Source organism: Chrysemys picta, chromosome 6 (genome assembly GCF_011386835.1).
Source record: "Chrysemys picta bellii isolate R12L10 chromosome 6, ASM1138683v2, whole genome shotgun sequence".
Classification (NCBI taxonomy): Eukaryota; Metazoa; Chordata; order Testudines; family Emydidae; genus Chrysemys; species Chrysemys picta.
The window spans coordinates 29,854,507-29,876,812 of NC_088796.1; the positions used below are offsets into that span (position 1 = coordinate 29,854,507).

At 44.1% G+C, this 22,306-nt stretch overlaps 1 protein-coding gene across 2 annotated transcripts in view; it reads right to left on the bottom strand.

Annotated features, from left to right (window-relative positions):
- LOC112059572 (uncharacterized) overlaps positions 1-21,018 on the bottom strand; it is a 26,476-nt gene extending 5,458 nt beyond the window's left edge. Inside the window, exons 1-3 of one of the 2 annotated variants that reach the window (XM_065598898.1) lie at positions 20,536-21,018; positions 8,692-8,752; positions 6,343-8,302 (exon numbers count right to left, since the gene is read on the bottom strand). In XM_065598898.1, coding sequence (XP_065454970.1) covers positions 7,784-8,302; positions 8,692-8,752; positions 20,536-20,567 — 612 coding nt within the window. In that variant the 5' untranslated portion in view covers positions 20,568-21,018 and the 3' untranslated portion in view covers positions 6,343-7,783. Of the gene's footprint in view, positions 1-6,342; positions 8,303-8,691; positions 8,753-20,535 lie in introns of those variants that run through there. The other variant, XR_002888876.3, reaches the window with a different exon arrangement.
- Between the last annotated feature and the right edge of the window lie 1,288 nt (positions 21,019-22,306).

Here is a 22,306-nt window from a genome sequence, read left to right on the forward strand (position 1 = left end):
GCACAGGGGATTGCAATGGAAGAAAGACAATGGAGGACCATGTTCTGAACCACACAGTTCCACATAGCATGAGATCAACAGTGTTTTCTGCTCATTACTCAGATATATGCACATCTCCACGGTGATTTCAAGAATACAATTAACTGGTTTTACTTTTCTGCAGGGATACATTTTATTCCTGCTAACAGACAAAACTACTGCATGCAGAATAAAACCAACTGCTTCAAAAGTGTTACTATGATTTTGCTCAAGTTTCACAGTATTCATGTTCTTGCAGAGTTTACAAAGCCATTTTTCTATATTTCTGGGAGCCAAAGCAAACAAAATGTTTACTTGCTTCAACAGCAACATACAGGAAGGGAGACAAGGTTGGTTCAAGGTTGGTTTTTATCCTCTTTATAGATACTATATGAGCTTATGCTAGCAATTTTAAGTAGCGTAAAACTATTTATAGGTGGATACTAAATAGTAGATTTAAAGCCAACACAACCCATTCTTATGTCACTGAGAAATTTAAAAACAAAACCAGAACCAAGAAACAATATCATGAATGTGCAATAACACATTCTAACTAACTATCGCAGTCTAACAACCATCACAGGAGAACATGTGAACCAAAACCACCTTTTCCCAGAAGTGTGCTAATCGGGCATAGTGTTGGACATTTGATTGATTCAAAAATAACTGGTCAACTGACTGGTCAAATATTTTAAAGCACTAGTTTATTAGAATAGTAACCACTGTAAAAACAACAACAACAAAAAGAGTAAGAGTTATGGTCTCCAATAGGCATAGCCTTTAGATAGATACGGATGCCTAATTTCAAAAAAACCAAGTTACTTAACTGAGCTCTTATAACTCAGAAAAATGTGAAACAATGAAATGAAGCTCTATTCTTTTTTTTTAATTATTACCTTTTGAGAAGTTACATTAGTTTTTAAATGTGAACATTATTCAAGACTGAACAGTTGCAAATGAAAAGAAATTAAATTACACTGAACTAAAACAAGCACTTAGTAACTATAAAAGAAAAACACAATTAAAATGCATTTATGCTTGTTAGGCAGCAGGTGAACTCTTCAAGCAGCTTCTTGGCCATGCATATTTGGTTTTGTGTTGGGTGAGGAGGTTAAATGACTGTGACCCTGTAACATACCAGGGTATAATCCAGGTTAATGAGTAGCTGTGTCACCCTTGGACTGTAACCTCAGGTGCCCTTTACAATGCCTTGCTGCTGTAGCCTACAGCATGTAAGTCACTCCCAGCTATGTCTGTGTGTGCGCTACAGCCAGCCAGCCACACCTTGGCTCTTACCAGCCTTGGTTATGCTGCAGGGTGACCCCAACAAACACCCTGTCAGGGATTTTCCTTCGGAAATGTAAGTCCTGTACTGCCCAACCCTCTCCTGGCCAGTACAAATATACTGAGTATGTTATCCCTTTAAAGGAATAATATGCACACAACTTGTTACCCCAAACAGAGTTACCCAGACACTTCAACTTGAACACACTGCATTAGATAAAACAAGTTTATTAATTACAAAGAGAGATTTTAAGTGAATACAAGTAATAAGGCACAAAAGTCAGAAATGGTTACAAAAAAAAAGATAAAATGCTTACTGGTGCCTAATTTAACTCTAGTAGATTCAAAGCTAAGTTTTCTCACCACATGCTTTCAGAAGTCTTACTGAACAAACTCTTTAGGTCAGGACCCTTCCCCCAGAGTCCAATGGATGCTTCCTTTGTCTCTTCAGATGGAGTGAATGCAGTGGGTCAGGAAAAGAAAGAGGGGTTCCTTGGGGTGTCTGTCCCTCCTTTTCTATAGATTCAGTCTCCCTCTTGAAAAACATTTCCAGCTGAGACCCAGGAGACTGGGTATATGTGGAAGGATGTTCCACTGCTGTTTTTCTCACCTGTTTGAACTCCTTTCTTGTCCCTTCCTGCTTGATGACTGTTTCCTGCTTAAATGCAAATTAAGGCAAGCACACATTCCTTTGTTTAGGACAGACCTGTCTGCCAACTTCTGTTTGGGCAAAGCTGTGGGGTTTGGAACATGTGTTAATAACACCATAGGGGAATCTTATACTTTCACAATGCTGCCACACATATTTTACTGGGACAATACAGACTAGCAAATTATGAGTTTTCAGATGATACCTTATAAGGCATACTATGTACAAAGATTATTACAATAGAGTGTAGGGTATGAATACAGGGATATACTGTCACAGAACCCTTCTCTCCTTCCACCACTCCCTTCTGAGTTAAGTTCTGTATGTTTGTCCAGTTAATTTAGAGTGTAAGCTCTTCAAGTATTTTAGCTTGTTTAATGTGCTTTGTAAACTGCTATGTACATTGATGGCCTGCCTACATACATACAGTTTGTTCTGCAAGATCCCACCAGTCAAGATGATCAGTTTTCAATGTATTCACCTTTTTCCCAACAGGTGGCATTAGCTTATAGCAAAGTGAGTGATCAAGACATTTTAGTAGGCTTGCTAAACAGACAGTACCATAAGGCAATCAAAAAGGTAGGCCACTGCCTACATCAGGGCATTCTTGCTGGAATATTTAACAATAATTGACTGCTCAAATACTAGGTGGTTAGTTGACATTATTTATTTGAGTGTTTAGTTACAATTTTGACTAAGGGGATGTAAATAATCTGTTAGAATGTTGGCTTGTGCTCCATACGAGGCTAAAAAGAAATCACTGAATAGAAGACAAAAAAAATCCAGCAATTGGATTCTAACCTGGTATTCATAACAATTGCCATGGAGGTGGGAGGGGGAATGAAAAGCAAATCTTTAAACTCAACATCAGTCCTTTTTGAAACTTTTAATATTGTGTGTGTGTGTAAATGTAGTGCTGGTGAGAGGGGCCAGATTCACAGCTCTTTGGGTCTGAAGCCTTTAATTTTTTGAGCAAAAGGTTTAGCACAGGGAAAAGCAGCACAGACTTCCCCACACTGCCATGGGCAATGAGCCTCAACTTGGAACTGCGAGAGTGAGATAGAATTATTAGCTGTGGAGCTGAACTACCTGAGGTCTCAGGCTTCCAACAAGGATGCTAATTAGTGCCAAACAGGATGTGGACTCTTGTGTACTAGGTACAGAACTGAAACTACCAGCTCATTTTAATGAGGCCATGAGCAGCTGTCAAATGACAGTTTTTGGTCACTGCTAAATCAGGTAGGATTTGAAACACTGACTAGGAGAAGAAAGGTCCCAGATCCCATTGCCAGTCACTATTATTTGACAACTTTACTGTCCCATTAGAGCTAATGTTAATCAGCTGATTGCTCTTTTCATTTATGTTCCTTAAAAGCAATGAGCAGACAGGTGTATAGCTTACAGCTGTGTCCTGCATTTTCCAGACAGTCCTACAGTTATCCCTCAACATGGGAGGGCTGCTTATTGTGTTCCCATGCAGCAAGACACCTCCTGCAAGACCTTTGAGCAGTGCTGCCTCACCACCAATGCCTACAGCACCTGGGGAAGTAGAGAGCTGACTGGAGGAGCATCACCAGCAATGCATGACAACAGGGAGAGTTCCCCTGCTCAGCACTCCACTCTGCTCAGATGTTTCAGGAGTGTAGTTCTGGGTAGATGCCCTGCAGGAGCAGGATCCTAATGGGCAAAGCATACTGTTTGGACACTGACAGAGACCAGAACTGGGGTGTCAGGAGCACTGGACAGAGGCCAAGAGAGGGTTTGGAAGTGATCAAGGTAAAAGCAATTGGCGATTGAGCCAGAAGGAAGGTAGAGAGGGAAAAACAGGTCAGGCTGCAGAATGCTGGAAAGCCAAGGGACAGGAAAAAAGGGATGTGTAAAGAGTACAGAGAACAATGGTGGGGGAAGGAAGGATTGGAGGGGGCTAAGAGCCTGTGGGATAGGAGAGCAGAGACTCAAGAATGGAGGATAAAGAAATATCCTGTTCATAGAAGACTTTCATTGCATATCTACTCAAACACAAGCACAAAATGATACAACCTGCCTCTCTGGTATCTATTCAATTCAAAGTCCGTAAGGAGTTGATATCTGGACTTTGATTACATTTCAGTTCCTCAGACATGCTGGCAGCCTCACCAGCTCCCAGAACTCCAGCCATGTTTCATTTCAAGGATTTTCTCAATGTTTATAAGGAATATATAAGCACCTGCGAACTGGGACCTGTGGCTATTCATGTGAAGCAAAAAAAGTAATACTGGTGTTAGCTAAAAATGGGCACATCTCCAATCTGACATTTAAAAGCAACTCAGGCTGAGCTACTACCAAGCAGATTTGGAACAGCCGCTTCACTCACTGCATAAAAAAGTGAAGCAAGACGAAAACTGGAGATTAAAATAGCTTCTCAGTCCAAGCAAAGAAAACTCTCCAGGGTTACACAAAATGGCTGACGGAAACTAGATGAGAAAAAAAATGCTGTGTGTCTATGGTTCTAGAATCTGGAAAATCTACAGTGGAGATTGGATCCCAGTAATATTGTTTCCCAGCTCCGACTATTTGAAGTACAATCACAAATTAAAAATGAGATGGTGGAGTGTGCTGTTACCTGAAAGACAAAGGATTTGTGGGGCAGCAGCAGGAGACCTTGGTGATATCCTCTAAGAGTAACCTTGTCAATAGACTCCAGAGCCATACATCTGGCCATGGAAAGAACCCAGTGCCTGGATACAGGTCCTCACTATTCACAGGCAGAACCAAGAACACTGTAGCTTATATTTCATAGTCACAAAAATGGACTATGAAAATAAAATAAAATTAAATCATAGGAAAGTTTGTAGCTATTGAAGGCAAATTCTTCTTGCTACTGTACCTGACACATTCTTTTAAACAAAGAATGTAAAAAGCCCTGCCTGCCTGCGTGAGGGTTTTGTTTCAGTAATCTGGACTACTTCTCTGAACTAGAAAGACAGAAAGAAAGAACTGGATGAAAAGATAGGAAATTAACCATAAACAAACCTATGTTGAAAGAACATTACTAAGTTGCAACATCAAGCACTCAAAAGGGCACGGAATGGATGGTGCTCATTTAACAATCAGCTGTTCGATATTTTGTTTTCTCCTCATTGTTCAACGTGTGGCCTCCATGCCTTATTTAGAGCACATGATTCAGATTCTGCTCTAAGAATCATTCATTTCTTTATGGGCTTTTCTAGGGTCTTCAACACTATAATATCTGAGTGCTTCACAAATAATTATCTTCACAACACCTTTGTGAAGTGAGGATGATGGGAGCTGAGGCACAAGAAGATTACTGTAAAAAAGTATCCACTAATGTTGGGTCCCCCATTTGAGATGACAAGGACCTGATTTTTCAGAGTACTTGGCATTATATAGCACTACATATGTTCAAAGCTCTCATTGACTTCATTAGACATGGAGTGTGTTCAGCCCTTCTGCAAATCAGACTCCAGTGTATGAAGTTGGGCACCCAGAAAATGAGAAACACATAACCAGTAGATCTTCTGTGAAAAACTTGGTTTAAGTGACTTGCCTATCATCACACAGGAAGTCTGTGGTAGAAGCAGGGATAGCATCTAGTTCTCCTGGGCAGCATTCAACTGCCTTTGTTAGAGGGTTTTCCGTTCACCCCTTCCCTGGTTCTTGTCACACAGATGGAAAGCAGAAGACCAGAAATCCTAAGCGCAGGCAATGCCATGTTTGCCTTGAACTAAAAACCCCAATAAACATATTCCGAAGTCCTTCACACTAGTTGGGCTTATCTTTATACGCCGATAGAGTTTTCCCCTTCCCCTCCCCCTCCGCCAACTACAGTTCTATACACTAATAGAACCCCTTCTTCTAACCCCTAGCTCTGCACACCGATGGACTGTGAACAATCAATTGAGATAACCCACTACCTTCGGACCTGCACACCGATGGAGCTCCCTCTTCCCAGTGTTCTGTTTCCAGCTCTGATGCCACAGAGCATTTACCCTGTGTCCCCCTTTCCCAGCTCTGACACTGCAGAGCCTTGCCTGTGTCCCTGTTCCTTATTCCCCTATTCTCAGTCCCCCATTCTCCCATTACCATTCTCCTTCCCACTCCCATCCCCCCCCCCCTTCTTAGCAGGCCCAAACATACCTGCAATGCACGCCCCTAGTCACACCTGTTATAACTTATGGTCATGTTCCGTTCTGGAGGGTCAGGAGTTGGGGTCTTCATCCCACTCCTTTTGTACCCCATGGGAGGGGTAAGGAGTGAGGCTGTGCTCCAGTCAGGGGTAGGTATTTCTCTGGTCTTAGTGTTTTACCTCTCCTCCCCATCCAAACTCTCCTGGCCCCTCCCAACTGGCTGCCTTACCTTGCTTTGAGATAAGGAGTTGAGGTAGTCAAGTGTGTGCACATATTTAAAATTATTACAACTAATGTTAAAAAAATTATTTGATAGGTTGAGAAAAGAGTGTCTGTACATCTGGGCATAGTGCTTAGATTATCCACAAATACAAAGTTCGTTTTTAAAAGTCATATGATACATAGAGCACATAATCAGCAATAATCCACATTTAGGTGAATAGATTTAACAATACAGTTTAGATATTAGAATCTGAATACTCGGGTACATCACTCATGCAAAGTTGTACAGAGATTTGGTTGTGGAAAGCAAAATATATCAATGAGTGGAGATTGTCCCTCAGTAATTGAGAATTAGGTAGGTTGCCCATTTAGAGGAAAAAAACCAGTCCATCAGGAAAGTATTTGAGTTACTTTCCAGACTGCGCTTCTCATCGGCACTCCAGCTCATTCCTCCTGGTATTGCTGATGTCCAGTGATGTGTTTTATGTAGATGTCCCTTGACCACCTGATGGTGTCCAACACCATGAGCTGCCGCATCAGCCGAATGTAGCGTTGACCAACTCCACATTGTCTCAGCACTCGCTCATTACAGGGGTCCCATGTGCCCAGGGCTCCGACGATCAGCGCATGAGTTTGGACCTCGTAGTCCCTAGCTCTCAGGGTGTTGGCCAGAGGGGTGTATTTCTCCTGCTTTTGAGCTCAGGCGTCATGGAAGGCTGGCGTCCTGTTTTGAAAGGCACTGTGATGTCCACCATGATGATCTTCTTCCGGTCCTTGCTAGTGATGACGATGTCTGGTCGCAGTTGACTGTCGGTTCCAGGGATGGCGGAGTTTACGGCAACCTTCCCCACAGGTGGTGGGATGGCTCTGGCCAGGTGATTCTGGATGGTGTCGTGTCAAGCTCTTGAATGGGGTTTGCAGCTACACAGGACGTGGGGTAGCGTCTTGTTGGTGTAGCCGCACTTCCTGCATCGCTTGTCCCGATTCCCATGGCGGACAGCTCCGTTCAGCAGGACGCAGTTGAGCTGGGCCCAGTGGATGAACCTCCAGTCGGCAAATCAGGTGAAGCTGCCCCCGGGGAGGAAGTGGTTGCTGGCGTCCCACTTGAACGTCACCTCAAAGGCCTTGCCCAGCTTCCATTTCAGGTTTTCCACGGATTGGCAGCGGATGGCATTCTTCAGGGTCCTCTCCAGCATGGTTCTAGCTCTTGGAGTGATGATGGTGCGCTCCGTGTTCTTCACCTGTGGCACCAGGACTCCCAGCTCCTGGCGTTCCTCGCACCACATCCAGTGGCAGCCGATACACTTCTCCAGTCATCGCGTAGTGTTGCGGGCTTGAGTTCAGAGTGAAGCAAAGTCTCCCCGCTCTCTTCCAAATTCCCCTTCCAGCGAGCCGCTAAGGTAGGTGGCGACATCTTGGTTGGAGGGGGTCCTGGCGATTCGCTTCTTCATGGCATTCTGCAGAGCACTTTCTACGATGTTCCTCACCATGGCGTCCAGGCACGTCCGAAGGCGTGAGTGATCACTGCAATGTCACAGAGATCACCCATACGAGGGATGTTGGCACTGCCCTGCCTGTGGGAGATGTATACCAATTCATTGCTGGCCCTCTGGGGAAGAAACATCCACTTCTTCACCAGCTGCCCAATGGTGTAGTCTGCCTTGTTCAGAGGTACCTTCGTCACGGCACATCCCCTCAGAACAAATGAGATACGGAGGACCAGGAAGGTGTTCAAGGCATTGATCTTCTGCCAGGGTGTCAGTAGGGAGGAGTAGATCCTGGCCACATCTCGTATCTCCGCGATGGTATCCTCAGGTGACTGCTGGACATGGAAACCTGTCGGCGTGCTGAGATGTTGGTATGCTTGCCTGTCCTCAAGAAAGATCATGGCTTCACCCTGGATCTGAAATGGTGTTGCCAGGACCGAATCCCTTCCACTGCCATTGATACGCAGGGATGCACACTTCCTGGCATTGAAGCGGAGTCCCATCCAGTTGGCAGCCTGGCTGGTGATGTCAAACATTAGTTGGAGACTCTTGTAAGCGATCAGGACCAGATTGTCTGCATAGGCCAGGATACTCACTCTGTTACACTCCCACCGTACCCTGTAACACTTTTAGCTCCATCCCTTATCTGTCCCATTGTACTAAAAGCCCCATCTGGTTGTGGGAAATGCAACACACAGCATCTTTGTCCTTCATACATATTAGTAAGGATGTAAGAGTATTAAAAGTCAAACCCAAAATACTATCTCAGGCTAACAAACAGGCTTATATGCTAACAGCCTTAATCTTGAAACCATCCTATCTCTTTTTGCCATCCCCTGCCTCTTTCATGACACACCTTCCAACTTTTGCAACAAATGAAGAGGGGTTCAACAGACAACTTTACCTCACAACCTTGATTCATCCCCAGTGTAAGTCCATCCTGTGCACTGAATGAAGCAATGGACCTGTGGAAAAAATAGTATGTGATCATGCAATTAAAAACTATCATAAAGCATATGCACAAGAGGCTAAATTAAAGTTGTACAGCAATTTTAATTCTGGCACTTTCTAACATTTGAGTGCTTGATGTTCAAATCTTAATAATGCTCTTTTAACGTAGTTTTTTGGTGTGTGTGTATATAGCATTTTACAAGCATTAATCGATTATTTCTCAGAGGTCTACTGAGAGCTAGGTAAGTATTATTACCCACATTTTACAGTGAGAAGCTGAAGCAGAAAGATCAAGAGACTTGGCTACAACTACATAGGGAGTTGGTATAAGAGCAGGGATTAGAACTCAGCAGTTCCTGGCTCCCAGTGCCATACCTCAGAGCACTGGACCATGCTTTCCTATTAATTTGTAGCCAACGTAATAGACTTCAATAGGAATAGAATCATGCGGTAGGATTGCTATTGCTGCTTCATTGGAATGTGATGCTTCTCACATAGCCCTTACCAAACAACTGATTTATGAACATCGAGCTGATTTTCATTCATTCATTTTGCCACACACCTTACCAGGTTATACGGCTCTATGTGGTACAAAGGACTGGCTTTTTCACAATAATTTCTTCTACTTCTCAGAGTTTTGGAATAGATGCATACCTCTTTGTATTATTTTCTTTCCAGGCTCTCTCTGAAGCGTTGCAAATCCATATCATACAAATTGGAATATGAATTTACTACTGTCTCAATAACTCTTTACTCCATAATTTCATCCAAATCTATCATATCAGCTGGCGAGAAGATGGGAACTTCTGTTCAGGATACAGTGGGAGACTGAAGGGATGCAAAAGGCCTAACATTTGCTAGCAATTTACCTGAAGCTAAACAAAAACCAGCATGGCTTCCTTTGTTTTCAGATACATATACAACACATTTTCTTTTTAAACAGGTACATAGCCCGAGGCCAACCAAATATATTACCATTCTCTTCCAGAGAATTACATGTACCTAAATACAGTTATCCACTTTAAAATGTTACTTATAACATGTAAATATCAATTTTTTTCTGTTCAAAACTTAAGTGGGCTTTGTGATGGACTTGGCACTGGGATTAATTTTATCATCTCTTTAAACATAAATGTATTGATAATTAATTGCACATTATTTATCTTCAGTATGATAAGGTATCTTCCCAGCTGTAAAGTTTACACAACTACCAGTTTACATGTTTTACAACCTTAAGCAAAAAATGTCAGACAAAGGTGAAATGCAAAATTGGTTTGATATTAATGTGTAGGAAAGTAGATAAGCTTTATGCAAGTTGGTTTTTATTGGTACTTCCAGGGAAACAAAAGTAAAACAACATATTAAACACTAAACACCTCAGATCTATACAGCCATGAAAGAATATATCCTCTGATGGTCATGGGGTGAGGGAGGCTGCAAAATAGACCATTAGAAGTGCTAATAATGCCTCAATAGCTCTAGAGGTCACATTTTGGTAAAATATTAACATAAATTACAGTCCACTCTGGTTTATATCAGGAATTACTCAGATATTCTGTGCATCATTGACTGGAAAGGGACCAGAACCACCTGAGCACTAAACTTGCTCCACCTAAGCACTAGAAACAGTCTGCAGACCACAACTATGGCAGCTTGTCAAAGGGGGTGGAGTCTGATCTGAAGCCCATTAAAAATGAATGGAACGAGTCCCATTAATTTATCTGGGCTTTAGATCAGACCCAGGGAGAGAGGTGGTCTCTCATGTAGGCAGGTCACTGAGCAATAGGGAGTCTTTGATTTCTTGTCTAAACTGGTATCTTCAATGACATCAATAAAGTAATTCTTGGCAGGGAAACTTCAGACTGTCCAGAATGAGGAAATGTCACCAGGGAAATAACCTACTCTCTCCCTTCAGTACAAAAACACTCCCCCTTTCGAGATACTTCCTTGTTTACCTTGCAGTGGTGGGTATCAAGTGCCAGCCAGCAGCTCATTAACAGAGCTTGCATATAAGGATTCTGTAACTGTTCTGTGCTTTTGCACTTGATCATCTGAAACCTTTAATCTTTAGTGTAAGCAATTTACACTATGTGGTAAAGCAATCTAAGAAGCCCTTCAGCAAATTGGGAATGTAGAACAAATGGACAAAGAAAAAAAAAAAAAAAAAAAAGAGATGAATCTCTGTCCTTAATACCCGATTGGATGAAACCCCTCTTTTTTAGTATCATTTATCTTTTCCTAGAAAAGGTATACCTATAGCCTACTGCATATGCTTTTTAAACAGATACGGATGTGCTGCCCAGTATCTGCTTAGTGTGATATTTAAATAACTGTGACACCCTATTGTGAGAATGGTTTCAAGAATGTGTCAGAAATTTTTCTTCTTTGCAAAAGAGTATCCCTAAATCATCCAGCAAAGCACAGAGTGAGATACACTCTAACTGCTGACTGTACAAGAATTCTGGGGAAAATGCACTCACAGGAGACAGTCTTGGTGACTAAGGAGTCCCAGTTTATTAGATGGATATGAAACCAAACCAAGAACTGATTAAAAGAAAAAAAATCCTGCGGCATTTATCAGAATATGTTTGAGACAAACAGGTAGAACCTGCTTCCTCTTAATCCAGCCACAGCAGGATTGATCTATACATATTAGAATCAGTTTTTCATAGTAATTGACCACTCATCTTACTCCATTCAGGCATTGCTTCAGCTGCAGAAAAGTCACATGGAAAAAAAACCACTGACCTTTGGGTTAAAATCCTTTTCACAGGATTTATTGTCAATACAGTGTCTTTTAATAGTCCGAAGATCTTTCTTAGGTTCATAGACTCAAAGGCCAGAAGGTTCCATTCTGATCACAAAACTGGGTGACTGGGTGGCAAAATGGTTGATAAAAATCAGGTAAGTGCAAAGTAATGCATACTGGAAAACATAATCCCAACTATATATACAGAATGATGGGGTCTAAATTAGCTGTTAGACCTCAAGAAAGAGACCTTGGAGTCATTGTGGCTAGTTTTCTCAAAACATCTGCTCAGTATGCAGTGGCAGTCAAAAAAGCTAACAATGTTAGGAATCATTAGGAAAGGGATATATAATAAGACAGTAAGAATCATAATACCACAGTATAAATCCATGGTATGCCCACATCTTGAATATCGTGTGCAGTTCTGGTCACTCCATCTCAAAAAAGATATATTAGAATTGGAAAAAGTCCAGAGCTTGGGAGGCCAGCTAACTGTGTCACAGGTAGGGTTGGACCCATCTCCCCTTAAAGGGTCAATCACCTGGTGACAATTAGGAAAAAATGGCTGTTCTTTGAGATGTGTTGCTCATGTCCATTCTATGTTAGGTGTGTGCATGCCCACGTGCAGAGCTGCCGGAGATTTTTCCCTTAGTAGTATCCAAAGGGCCGTCTCCAGTGCCCCCTGGAGCTCTGTGCTCATGCATCGATATATGGGGCACCGTTGGTCCCATGCCATCTCAGTTTCTTCTTGCCGTCAACTCCGACAGAGGGATAGAAGGGTGGGTAATGGAATGGACATGATCAACACATCTCAAAGAACAGCAGCTATGAAAGGTAGGTAACCAATTTTTCTTCTTCGACTGCGTGTTCATGTCAATTCCATGTTAGGTGACTCACAAGCAGTATCCCTGGAGGTGGGCTTGGAGCTCAAGGACATACTATTTGCAATACTGCTCTACCGAAGCTGGTGTCATCCTGCGCCTGCTGAATGATGGTGTAATGGGGTACAAAGGTATAGACCGAAGACCAAATGGCAGCTCTGCAGATGTCCTGGATCGGTACCTGCGCAAGGAAGGCCACTGACGAAGCTTGTGCTCTAGTGGAATGGGCAGTCATGGTGGTGACACCCCTGCTTGTTCATAGCAGAACTTGATGCAGGCAGTTATCCACGAGGAGATTCTCTGAGAAGACACCAGCAGACTTTTCATCTTATCTGCCACTATGATGAAGAGCTACGTTGACCTACAGAAGGATTTGGCCCTCTCGATGTAGAAGGACAAGGCCCGCATAACATCCAGAGAATGTAACTGACACTCCTCATTAGTCTTGTGAGGCGTTGGAAAAAAAGACCGGTAGGAAGATGTCCTGATTATTGTGAAACTGACACCATCTTAGGTAAGAAAGCTGAACCTGGTCCTTGTAAAACACTATAACGGGGTTTAGACATCAAAACTCTGATCTCGGAGACCCGTCGGGCTGAAGTGATTGCCTCCAGGAAGGAGCCCTTCCATGAGAGGAGCAGCAGAGAACAAGACAACAGCAGCTCAAAGGGGGGGACCCACGAGCCTTGACAGCACCAGGTTTAGGTCCCAAGGAGGGAGAGGGTCATGAATTTGCAAGTATAGCCTTTCCAGACCTTTCAGGAGCCTGATCGTCATGTCATGAGAGAAGACTGATCTACCTTGGACCGGAGGGTGGAAGACCGAGATGGCTGCCAAGTGAACTTGATTGACAAAAGGGCCAGGCCTTGGTGCTTGAGATGAAGCAGGTAGTCTATGATGGATTATAGCGAGAACCAGGAGGGAGAAAGACTGTGGCCCGAAGCCCAATAGGTGAAGCATTTTCATTTAGATAGGTAGGTCGCCCTGATGGAGGGCTTCCTGCTACCCAACTGGATGTGCTGGACTTACACCGAGCAGATCTTCCTCCCATTCCTCTGCGTTCAGCCACACAGAAGCCACAGAGTCAGGTGCAGAGACAGTAGGTTTGAGTGAAGCAGACAGCCTTGGTGCCGTGAGAGCAAGTCTGGTCGGAGCGGGAGCACTAACAGGCTCGTTATTGAAAGTTCCAGCAGCATTTGGAACCAGAGTTGGTGCAGCCATGCCACAGCTGTCAGGATTATCTTTGCCTTGTTCTGCTTGACCTTCAGGAGGACCTTGCAAACCAGGGGTATTGGCGGGAAGGTGTATAGTAGTCGGACAGGGAACATCTGGCAAGCCCACAGATCGAGCAAAATTACTTACATTTTCTGGTCTGTCTGGATGCAAATAGGTTCTCCTGGGGAGTCCCCCACCTCTACAACCTCTGGGTGGAGTGACCAATCGTGGCAAGAAGAGAAGGATCTGCTAGCACATTCTGGGCACCCGGGAGGTGCAACGGCACAAGATGAATGGCATGCTGCACACAGAAGTCCTATAACTGGAGAGTCTCTTGACACAGGACCGACAAGCAAGCTTCACCTTGCTTGTTGGTGTAGAACATGCAGCAGTATTGTCCATTAAGATCTGCACCACTCTGCCTGTCAGTTAGGGAAGAAACACCTGGCAGGCCAAGAGTATAGCTCCGAGTACCCTGACATTTATATAGAGGGTGAGATCCTCCTTGGACCGGAGACCCTGCATACTGAGGTTGCCAAGATGGGCTCCCCACCCCAGATCCAAAGTGTCTGAGACCAACGTCACTGATGGGGATGGGGCTACGAAGGGAACCCCTTCCAAAACCGATTGTGAGTCTGCCCACCAAGTCAGGGATGACAGGTCCTATAAATTCTATTCTCTGAACTGGGGTCAGAGTTGATTTCTGTTCGTTTATAAGCAGGCCCAGCTCTTAACAGGTGCCTCATACTAAAGAGAGGCTGTGCTGGACCTGGGCTCGTGATCTGTCTCTGACAAGCCAGTCATCAAAGTATGGAAAGATCTGCATGCTTTGACATCTCAGGTAAGCGGCCACCACCACCATGCACTTTGTGAAGACCCTCCCAGCAGACGATAGGCCGAAGGGCAGTGTCGTGAATTGGTAATAGTGCTGACCTATCATGAATTGGAGGAATCTTCTGTGTCCACGGAAAATAGAAACATGGAAATAGGCATCCTTTAAGTCGAAGGAGGCATACCAGTCTCCTGGATCCAGGGAGGGAATGACTGAGGCCAGGGAGACCATGCGGAACTTCAACTTCTTGAGATATTAGTTGAGGCGACGCAGATCTAGAATGGGCCTGAGGCCCCCTTTGACCTTCGGGATTAGGAAATATCAGGAGTAAAACCCCTTCCCCCTTAGTTCTTGAGGAACTTCCTCTACAACTCCTACCTGTAGGAGGGTTTCCACCTCCTGGATGAGGAGTTGTTCATGAGAGAGGTCCCTGAAGAGGGACAGGGAAAGGGGGTGGGAGGAAGGGATGGAGGAAAACTGCAGGGTGTAACCAGCTGTTATGCTGTTGACCATCCAATGAGTTGAGGTAACCTGGGCCATGCAGTGAGAGAAGAAGATAAATAGTTCAGAAATAAATGGGGGGAGGGATCCTGAGGCAAGTCCAGTACACCGTCCTTGGGCGCACCCTTCAAATGCCTGCCATGGGCCACCTGGCTGTCGTGCGGAGCCCAACTGAGAGTTCGAGGAGGATGGAGCAGGTCAGCAGAATTGAAAGCCTCTGTCTCTTTTCTTATACGGTCCTTGCCGTGGTGGACCCGAGAATCTAGGTAGTGGTGGTGGATGGAAATGTCTCCTAGTATCCAGGCCTAAGGACCGCAGGGCAGCCCTGGTGTCCTTCAGGACGTGCAGCTTGGTATCTATCTACTCTGAAAACAGAACACTGCCCTCAAAAGGGTAGGTCCTGAATAGATTGCTGCGGCCACAAACTGTGCCACATGGACACAGCTGAGGCCATTGACTTGGCCCCCAAATCAACTGCATCCACTGTTGACTGGTGCCGATATGATGACTGGTGCCGAGGAGATGGAGACCAACGTTGTGAGGCCAGGAAAAAGGCTCTGGCTACTGTCTAGAACTCCTCCATAATGATCAGAAATTCTTGCTTTGAATCCTGAGGCAAGGAATCCTTAAATTTGGCAACATAGTCCCAGATATTATAATTATATCTCCCCAGCAATGCCTGCTGGTTGGAGATCCTGAGTTGGAGGCTGGCTGTTGAATAAATTTTTCTCCCAAACAAGTGAAGCTTCTTTGCATCCTTATTTTTGTGTATGGCGCTCTGCCTGTCCTGCTCATTCTCAGCAGACACCACCAGAGATCCAGGGGTGGGTGAGAGTACAAGTACTCAAAACCTTTGGCTGGGACTTAATACTTCTTTTCCTGCCCTTTTCGATTTGGAGACAGAGAAGATAGGGTCTGCCAGAGGGCCTTGACCAATTTCAGCACTGCTTTGTGAACTGGCAGCACAATCTTAGAAGTGGTCACAGCTGCCAGCATGTCTAAGAGACTATCTGTAGACTCCTTCAGCTCCTTTGCCTCTAATCCTAACTTTGAGGCAACTCTTTTAAGGAACTCCTGGTGAGCCCAAAAGTCATCTGGTGGGAGCCGGTGGGCAGGACCAGCGACCGCCTTGTCTGGGGATGATGAGGACAATGGTAACGCCGGGGGAGTGACTGGAACTCCCTCTTCAATCAGGGTAATTTCCCCCAGAGCCGAGGTCTGCAGCTTGGTACCAGCATTGGAGTCAGGCTCCTGCATCTGGGCAGGCGGGCGGTGCTGTGATCTGCTTCTCAGATGTGGCTACTGATGACCTATGGGAGTAAGGCCGTGGCATCAGAGGAACCCCCCACAGGTTCCAATATTGCCAAATGTGCTGGTCATTGCCCTGGTGGCCAGACTCCCACCGCAGGGCCAGCACCGAAGTCCGGTGCATACAGCGACCAATGCTTCTATGGTCGGGAGGACTCCTCCCTTGGAGACTGCGGCAGGGCTGTTGGTGCCTCCCTCTGCCGGCTATGATGGGGAGCTGGGGAGTGGTGCCGGAAGGAAGGGGGTCCTGTGATGTGGCTTTGTGGATCAATACAATGGAGGCCGGGATCAGTGCTGAGATGGTGGAGAGTGCTGAGGAGTCGGGGATTGAGGAGTCGGGACCAGTGCCGGAGTCGGTGACCCATGCTGAGAGGTTGGCAACCAGTGCCGATGACAGAAATCAACATTGTGAGGCCAGCAATACGTGTCATGGAGCCAGTGACTGGGAACGAGGAGCTGGGGATGGGAGGTCACAGAGTCGGAGACCGAGGTCATGGTGTAGGAGACCAGTGCCAGAATGATGGGGACCACTGGCAGGTGAGTGACCATTGCGACAGTGCCATGGGGGGTTTTCCCCTTGGAGGGGCCTGCCTTCACTGACTCCAAAGTCGAAGGGAAGTCTTGCGATGTGGGTGGCACCAGTAGGGTTATCAGGTCCCTGGCCACCTAAAATGCCTCCGGCATCGAAGGAGCTAACAGGAGTTGGTGGTGGTTCTCTTTTTGGGCTTGGAGCCTTAAGTGGAGATACTCTGCAGATGGCAAGGGGCCCGGCGAGGGTACTTCACCTGCCACCCCTTTCTTAGGCGCGGGGGAGCGCTCTCGTTCAGCACGCTGCCTTCTGTGTCGCTTTCTCAGCATCAGCGATGGTGAATGGTGTCGTGGTGAGCCCAGTTCTCGTGGAGCACTCTGTACCAGGGTTGAAGTGCTCGGCACTGAATTAGAGTGGGATGGCTCCAAGGCCAGTCTAAGGACCACCTCTATTAACAGGGCTTTTAGGCAAATACCACGTCTTCTGTATGCGTTGCCTGAAGTGCCTATAGATCTTGCACTTGTTGACATGCGTTTCCCCCCCGGCACTTTAAGTAACTTGGGGGGGGGGGGGGGAGGTTGCTCACTGACATGGGCTTTTGACAGGAAGCACACAATTTGAAACCCAGGGACTGTGTCACGCCCTGTTCCTGAAACAACGTTCCTGATGGAACCACTATCCTAACTTATCTAACTACTAACACTAAAATATAACTATATACATTAATTATATAATGAAAAAACACTAGGAGCTCTTGCAAGCGGCAAGAGAGAGAGGCGTTCCAGCAACCATCATGGGTGGCAAGAAGGAACTGAGAGGGTGTGGGCCTGGCGGCATCCCATATACCTGCGCATGAGTGTGTGGTTCTAGGGGGTGCCAGAGCCGGACCTACGGATACCACTAAGAGAAAAATCTCCGGCAGCCATGTTCATGGGCACACACACCTAACATGGAATTGACATGAGCAAGCACTCTAAGAACAACTATTTTTAGACAGAAAAATTAATTTTCGGAAAAGCAAAAATTTTCCATGAAAAGCAGACACTCCTCATGAAAACTTTCATTTATTATTTATTTTAAATAAAAAGATAACTCAAAAAGTAAAATATTTTGGCCAAAAGCTGAAATATTTTGCTTTAGAAATGCTACCATGGTGCTTAATGAGAGTTGTAGTTCAGTGATGTTACATCTCGATTCTCTATGGGCCACGCTACCTGGCTGAACTACATCTACCACTTTCCTTTTCCAAAATGGGAGATGTAGTCTGTTCTGGGAGACTGGCCTGTAGAGGAGAATAGCAGCTTGAGGCATGCAAACTACAGCTCCCATGAGATACCATTTTCAAATTGAAATATTTCAGTATTTGAATTTCTGCTCAAAAAGTTAAAACTTTTTGTGGAAAAAACCCTCTAACTTTTCAACCACTCTAATCACTATGTATTCACCTCCGAACAAAATCAAAGTGTCTAATAAGTACTCCCAGAAAATAATCTGTGCAATTTAGCCGTGTAAAAGAAGACTACCAGAATTTTCTAGGCGCACTACAAAAACACCAATGAAGGTTTATTAAACAATACGCTGACTGAAAAGAGAATTCAATAATTTGATTCTCCACTGCTGCTAATGGAACAGCTGAAATATTAAATGAGAAGAAAAATATTTATTGACTGAGCCTTGGCATTTTTGGGATCTGCGTAGGGAGTCTGTATGTTTATTCTTGACCGTTAACCATTTTTGTAGAGTGCTGTGTAATGAAACAGATTAAGTCTCCTCTCAGTTTTGCATGTCACAAATGAACTACTGGTCTCAACCTAACTCCTGCTGGATAATGTCCACCTCATACAAGCAACTGACAATCTATAGTTATTTGGCAGTTACTGCTCAGTTTTGCCCTGCTAAGAGCAGAAAAAGCAGAGCTGCTGGAGATTAAGACAAAGAGCAGTCTCCCTTGACTGGGAGAATTTGCAGATCTACTGTCCTCAGGGCCGGCAAAAACGGTAGAGCTGGCCCTGACTGTACTTGCACTGCGGGCCTAATCCAAAGACCAGAGAAGTCTGTGGGAGTTTTTCCATTGACTTCAGTGAGCTTTGGATCATACCCTACAATCTAGCTTTAGCCAGTGTTGTCATTTTGACGAGTGCTACTCGCACGTCTTTACAGGTAAAAAAAAACCACTCATGCAGGCAAACTGACTCTTGCTGAATTTGCAGTCACTTTAAAGCACCACAGAGTACATAATCCTTATTTCTTATATTTGAATTTAGTGTTCAGACTTATGATGCAAACTATAATTATAGGTACAAGGTTATGCAAGTTAATCTACATCAATAAAATAGCCTTTTAAAAAGTGTTGCATTCTAACTGCAAATTAGCACAGGTAATCACCATTTTCAAGAAATATATTCCACTTGCCCCTGAGGGAGCACCAGTACCTACTACCAACAAAGTACAACCACACCTTTTTGCAGAGAAAACATTAAGTATCAGTACCACACACACACACTGTTGGCCCCATATTGATACAACTTAAAATACAAAAAAGCTATATCTAATTCTTTGGAGTAATGAGATTGTCACATTGTCTGGACTGGCTCACAAGCATGAGTGCCAACCTTGGGGCAGACTGTTGAGAAATAGGCAGGGGCATGCACAAAGAAGCCCCCCAATCAGTGGTGGTACAGAACTCCTCTGGGCAGGGGTGGGGAAAGTGAGCTCGTCAGGCCCCGGGCTGGGGTGGGGGGATGACAGCTCCACCAGCCCTGGACTAAATCAGCTACTCTGGCCGTGCGGGGGTGGAAGGGGAGGGGAGAGGAGCCAGCTTCTCCAGCCAAGGTGGAGGATTGGGGGGGGGGGGGGGGGAAAGAGAGGCAGCTCCTCTGGCATGGGTGGGAGGAAAAAGGCAGTTCCTCTGGCTGCGGGGGGCACAGAAAGTGCCCCTCCAAAAGCAGCCAAGTTTTTATTCCTGTGCATGCCCCTGGAAGTAGGGCACAAACCCCAAGTTGGTTGTGAGTCCTATACTTAGATTTCACCAACCAAGTAGCAAATATGAACATCTCAAGCACTAATTTTTATTTCCTTCCCCCAGAGTTCAAACTGATGGGAGTGTTCACTTGGAGGTCTCTTCATAGCTGTGTGGGAGGGGAGCAATCAAAAGTCTGTACTTTCATGTTTCACAATAGCTCATTAGCTTTCAATGGGGCCTTCTCATGTGCAAGACCAATACTTCTTTCTTGTTTGGTGAGTTACACAATTACAATGGTTTAAACTGCAAACACTCAATATAACTTTATACCATGGGATACAAATAATATAAGTGAGATTACTACATGCAGTGTCCTGCAATCATTTCATAAACACTAACCACATTCTTATAAACACAATATCTATTTTAACAATGCTAACACGTGAGCCAAACTGTTTTCCAGCTATGCATTTGTCAATGTTCAGTGAGGCCCAGTGGCCTTGGTATGAGCTGGTACTTGGTATGCCAGTGTCACAGAGGTCAATAGACAGTTTCACATTACCAATCGTAATGCACAAGACTTTTTTTTTTTTTTTTTTAAATCCCAGCCTATAGCAGGTCTTACCTTAGTATTATTCATTCATTATATCAAATAGTAATCTAACATCTTTACATGAATACTTTACAGATCTACCTTGTGCTACATACACGTGTTTCCTTTCATCTAATCCCACATTTCAACTTGTCTCTCCAATATCTTCATCTGGATATTTTTGCTGTTAAAATAGAAGTTTAACAAGGCCAAAACTGAAACTCTTACCTTTCTTTCGAAGCCATGTCCACTCTTCCCATTCTTTGTCACTGTTACCATCATCTCAATCACTCAAGTCAAAACATAAAATCCATCTTTCAATCTTTCCTCTCCCTTGACACAGACAAGCTGTGTTCAAATTTTGATGTTCCTTCCTGCATAAAATTTGTAACAAACAACATTCTCTATTCACACAACCAGACTGCTTACTCATTATCTGCTGTCTTGACTAGTGTGATTGTCTCCTCTATATCTACAGCTTCCCTATCTCTCACATTGCACCCACTCTTCCCAGGCTATATAAGATGTAGCTACCAAATTAATATTTCTTGCTTGTTCTGACCATGTCTACCCTCTTCTGAATCCCTCCACTTTCTACCCAACCTACCCCTAAAGCTTTTTGTCCCGACTTCCAAGGCCCTTTGTAGCTTTGCCCTTCCCTGAATTTCCATACTTGTCTCTTCTTGCATTGCTTCTCTGCTCCACCACCAATGCCAGTTTCAACTGCCACTTAGCCACACCTCATACAAACAACTTTGGACTTTTTAATTACCCCTTATGCTTGAAATGCCTCCACCACAATTTGTATGAGGGCCTCAAAAATCTCCTTAAGACTCATTGATAATTTCTTGTAAGCATTGTAAAAAGAAAACTAATAGTTTGCAGAGGAGTGTCACAAGGTGTCCTGGTCCTTTGAGGAGAAACCGTGACATCAGATGAGCCCAGGTCTGACAAGTTAATCCACACCCCGAAAGTACATGTAGTGTAGTTGATGTGTACATAGTCAATTAAAAATATAATGTATGTATGCATAAAGAAAACAGATGGAAAGTGATAACTTGAGTATCAAGCCTCCAAGAAATACAAGAGGGCTGAGTGTAATAAGCAAGCACAATCATCATTACTTTTGTCAAACATCTTTAATGTTTCAATAGTGTTACAAGTAAAATAAAACTGACTTGCAGTACAGTATTCACTCTTTTGGACAATTTAGAGGACTTAAAACCAAAGTTGACAACAGTTAACAGATACCAGTGTAATACTTAAAGAAAATCCTATAATTACAGATTTCCTCCACTTAAAGAATGCAAACCACAGGATTCTGTAAATGCCATTAGGATGGTGATAAAGTGAATGGGAAAAGATGCAACACATTTAAGAGATTGATTCAGCACATTTTAACCTGACAAAACTCTACCTTCAATGGTCCCTTATAATATACGCTAACTACTTATGCTAAACAATCTGTTCCACCTTGCATTTTGCTGAGATGCTGGGAATATTTTACCCAGATCTTAAGAAGAGCTATGTGTAGCTCAAAAGCTTCTCTTTCTCACCAGCAGAAGCTGGTCCAATAAAAGATATTACCTCATCTATTCTGTCTCTCTAAAACTCATACTGACTGTTTTCAATTCAAGTTTTGCCTGAAAAAAGGGAGCAAGATGGTGCCCTTAAAACCAAATTCTATTCTCTGCTGCACAGGTGTAAATTCCAAGTAAGGTAATACTAACAATAGAATTTGGCATATGGTGAGTATAATTTACATAAAAAGGAGAATTTTAGGCTGATTCTATTAGCTGCTGTTAACTGAAGGCTCTCTTTGATGTATTTATGTTGCTCCTAATTTCATTTTTATTTCAGGGAATGATTACAATGCAAATGCACATTTACAAGCTCCAACCAGGGCCGTCCTTAGGATTTATGGGGCCCTATGCACTATTATTAAACTGGTGCCCCTATGCCTGATGGCAGCCCAGGCTCGCATGTGTATTTTAGATAA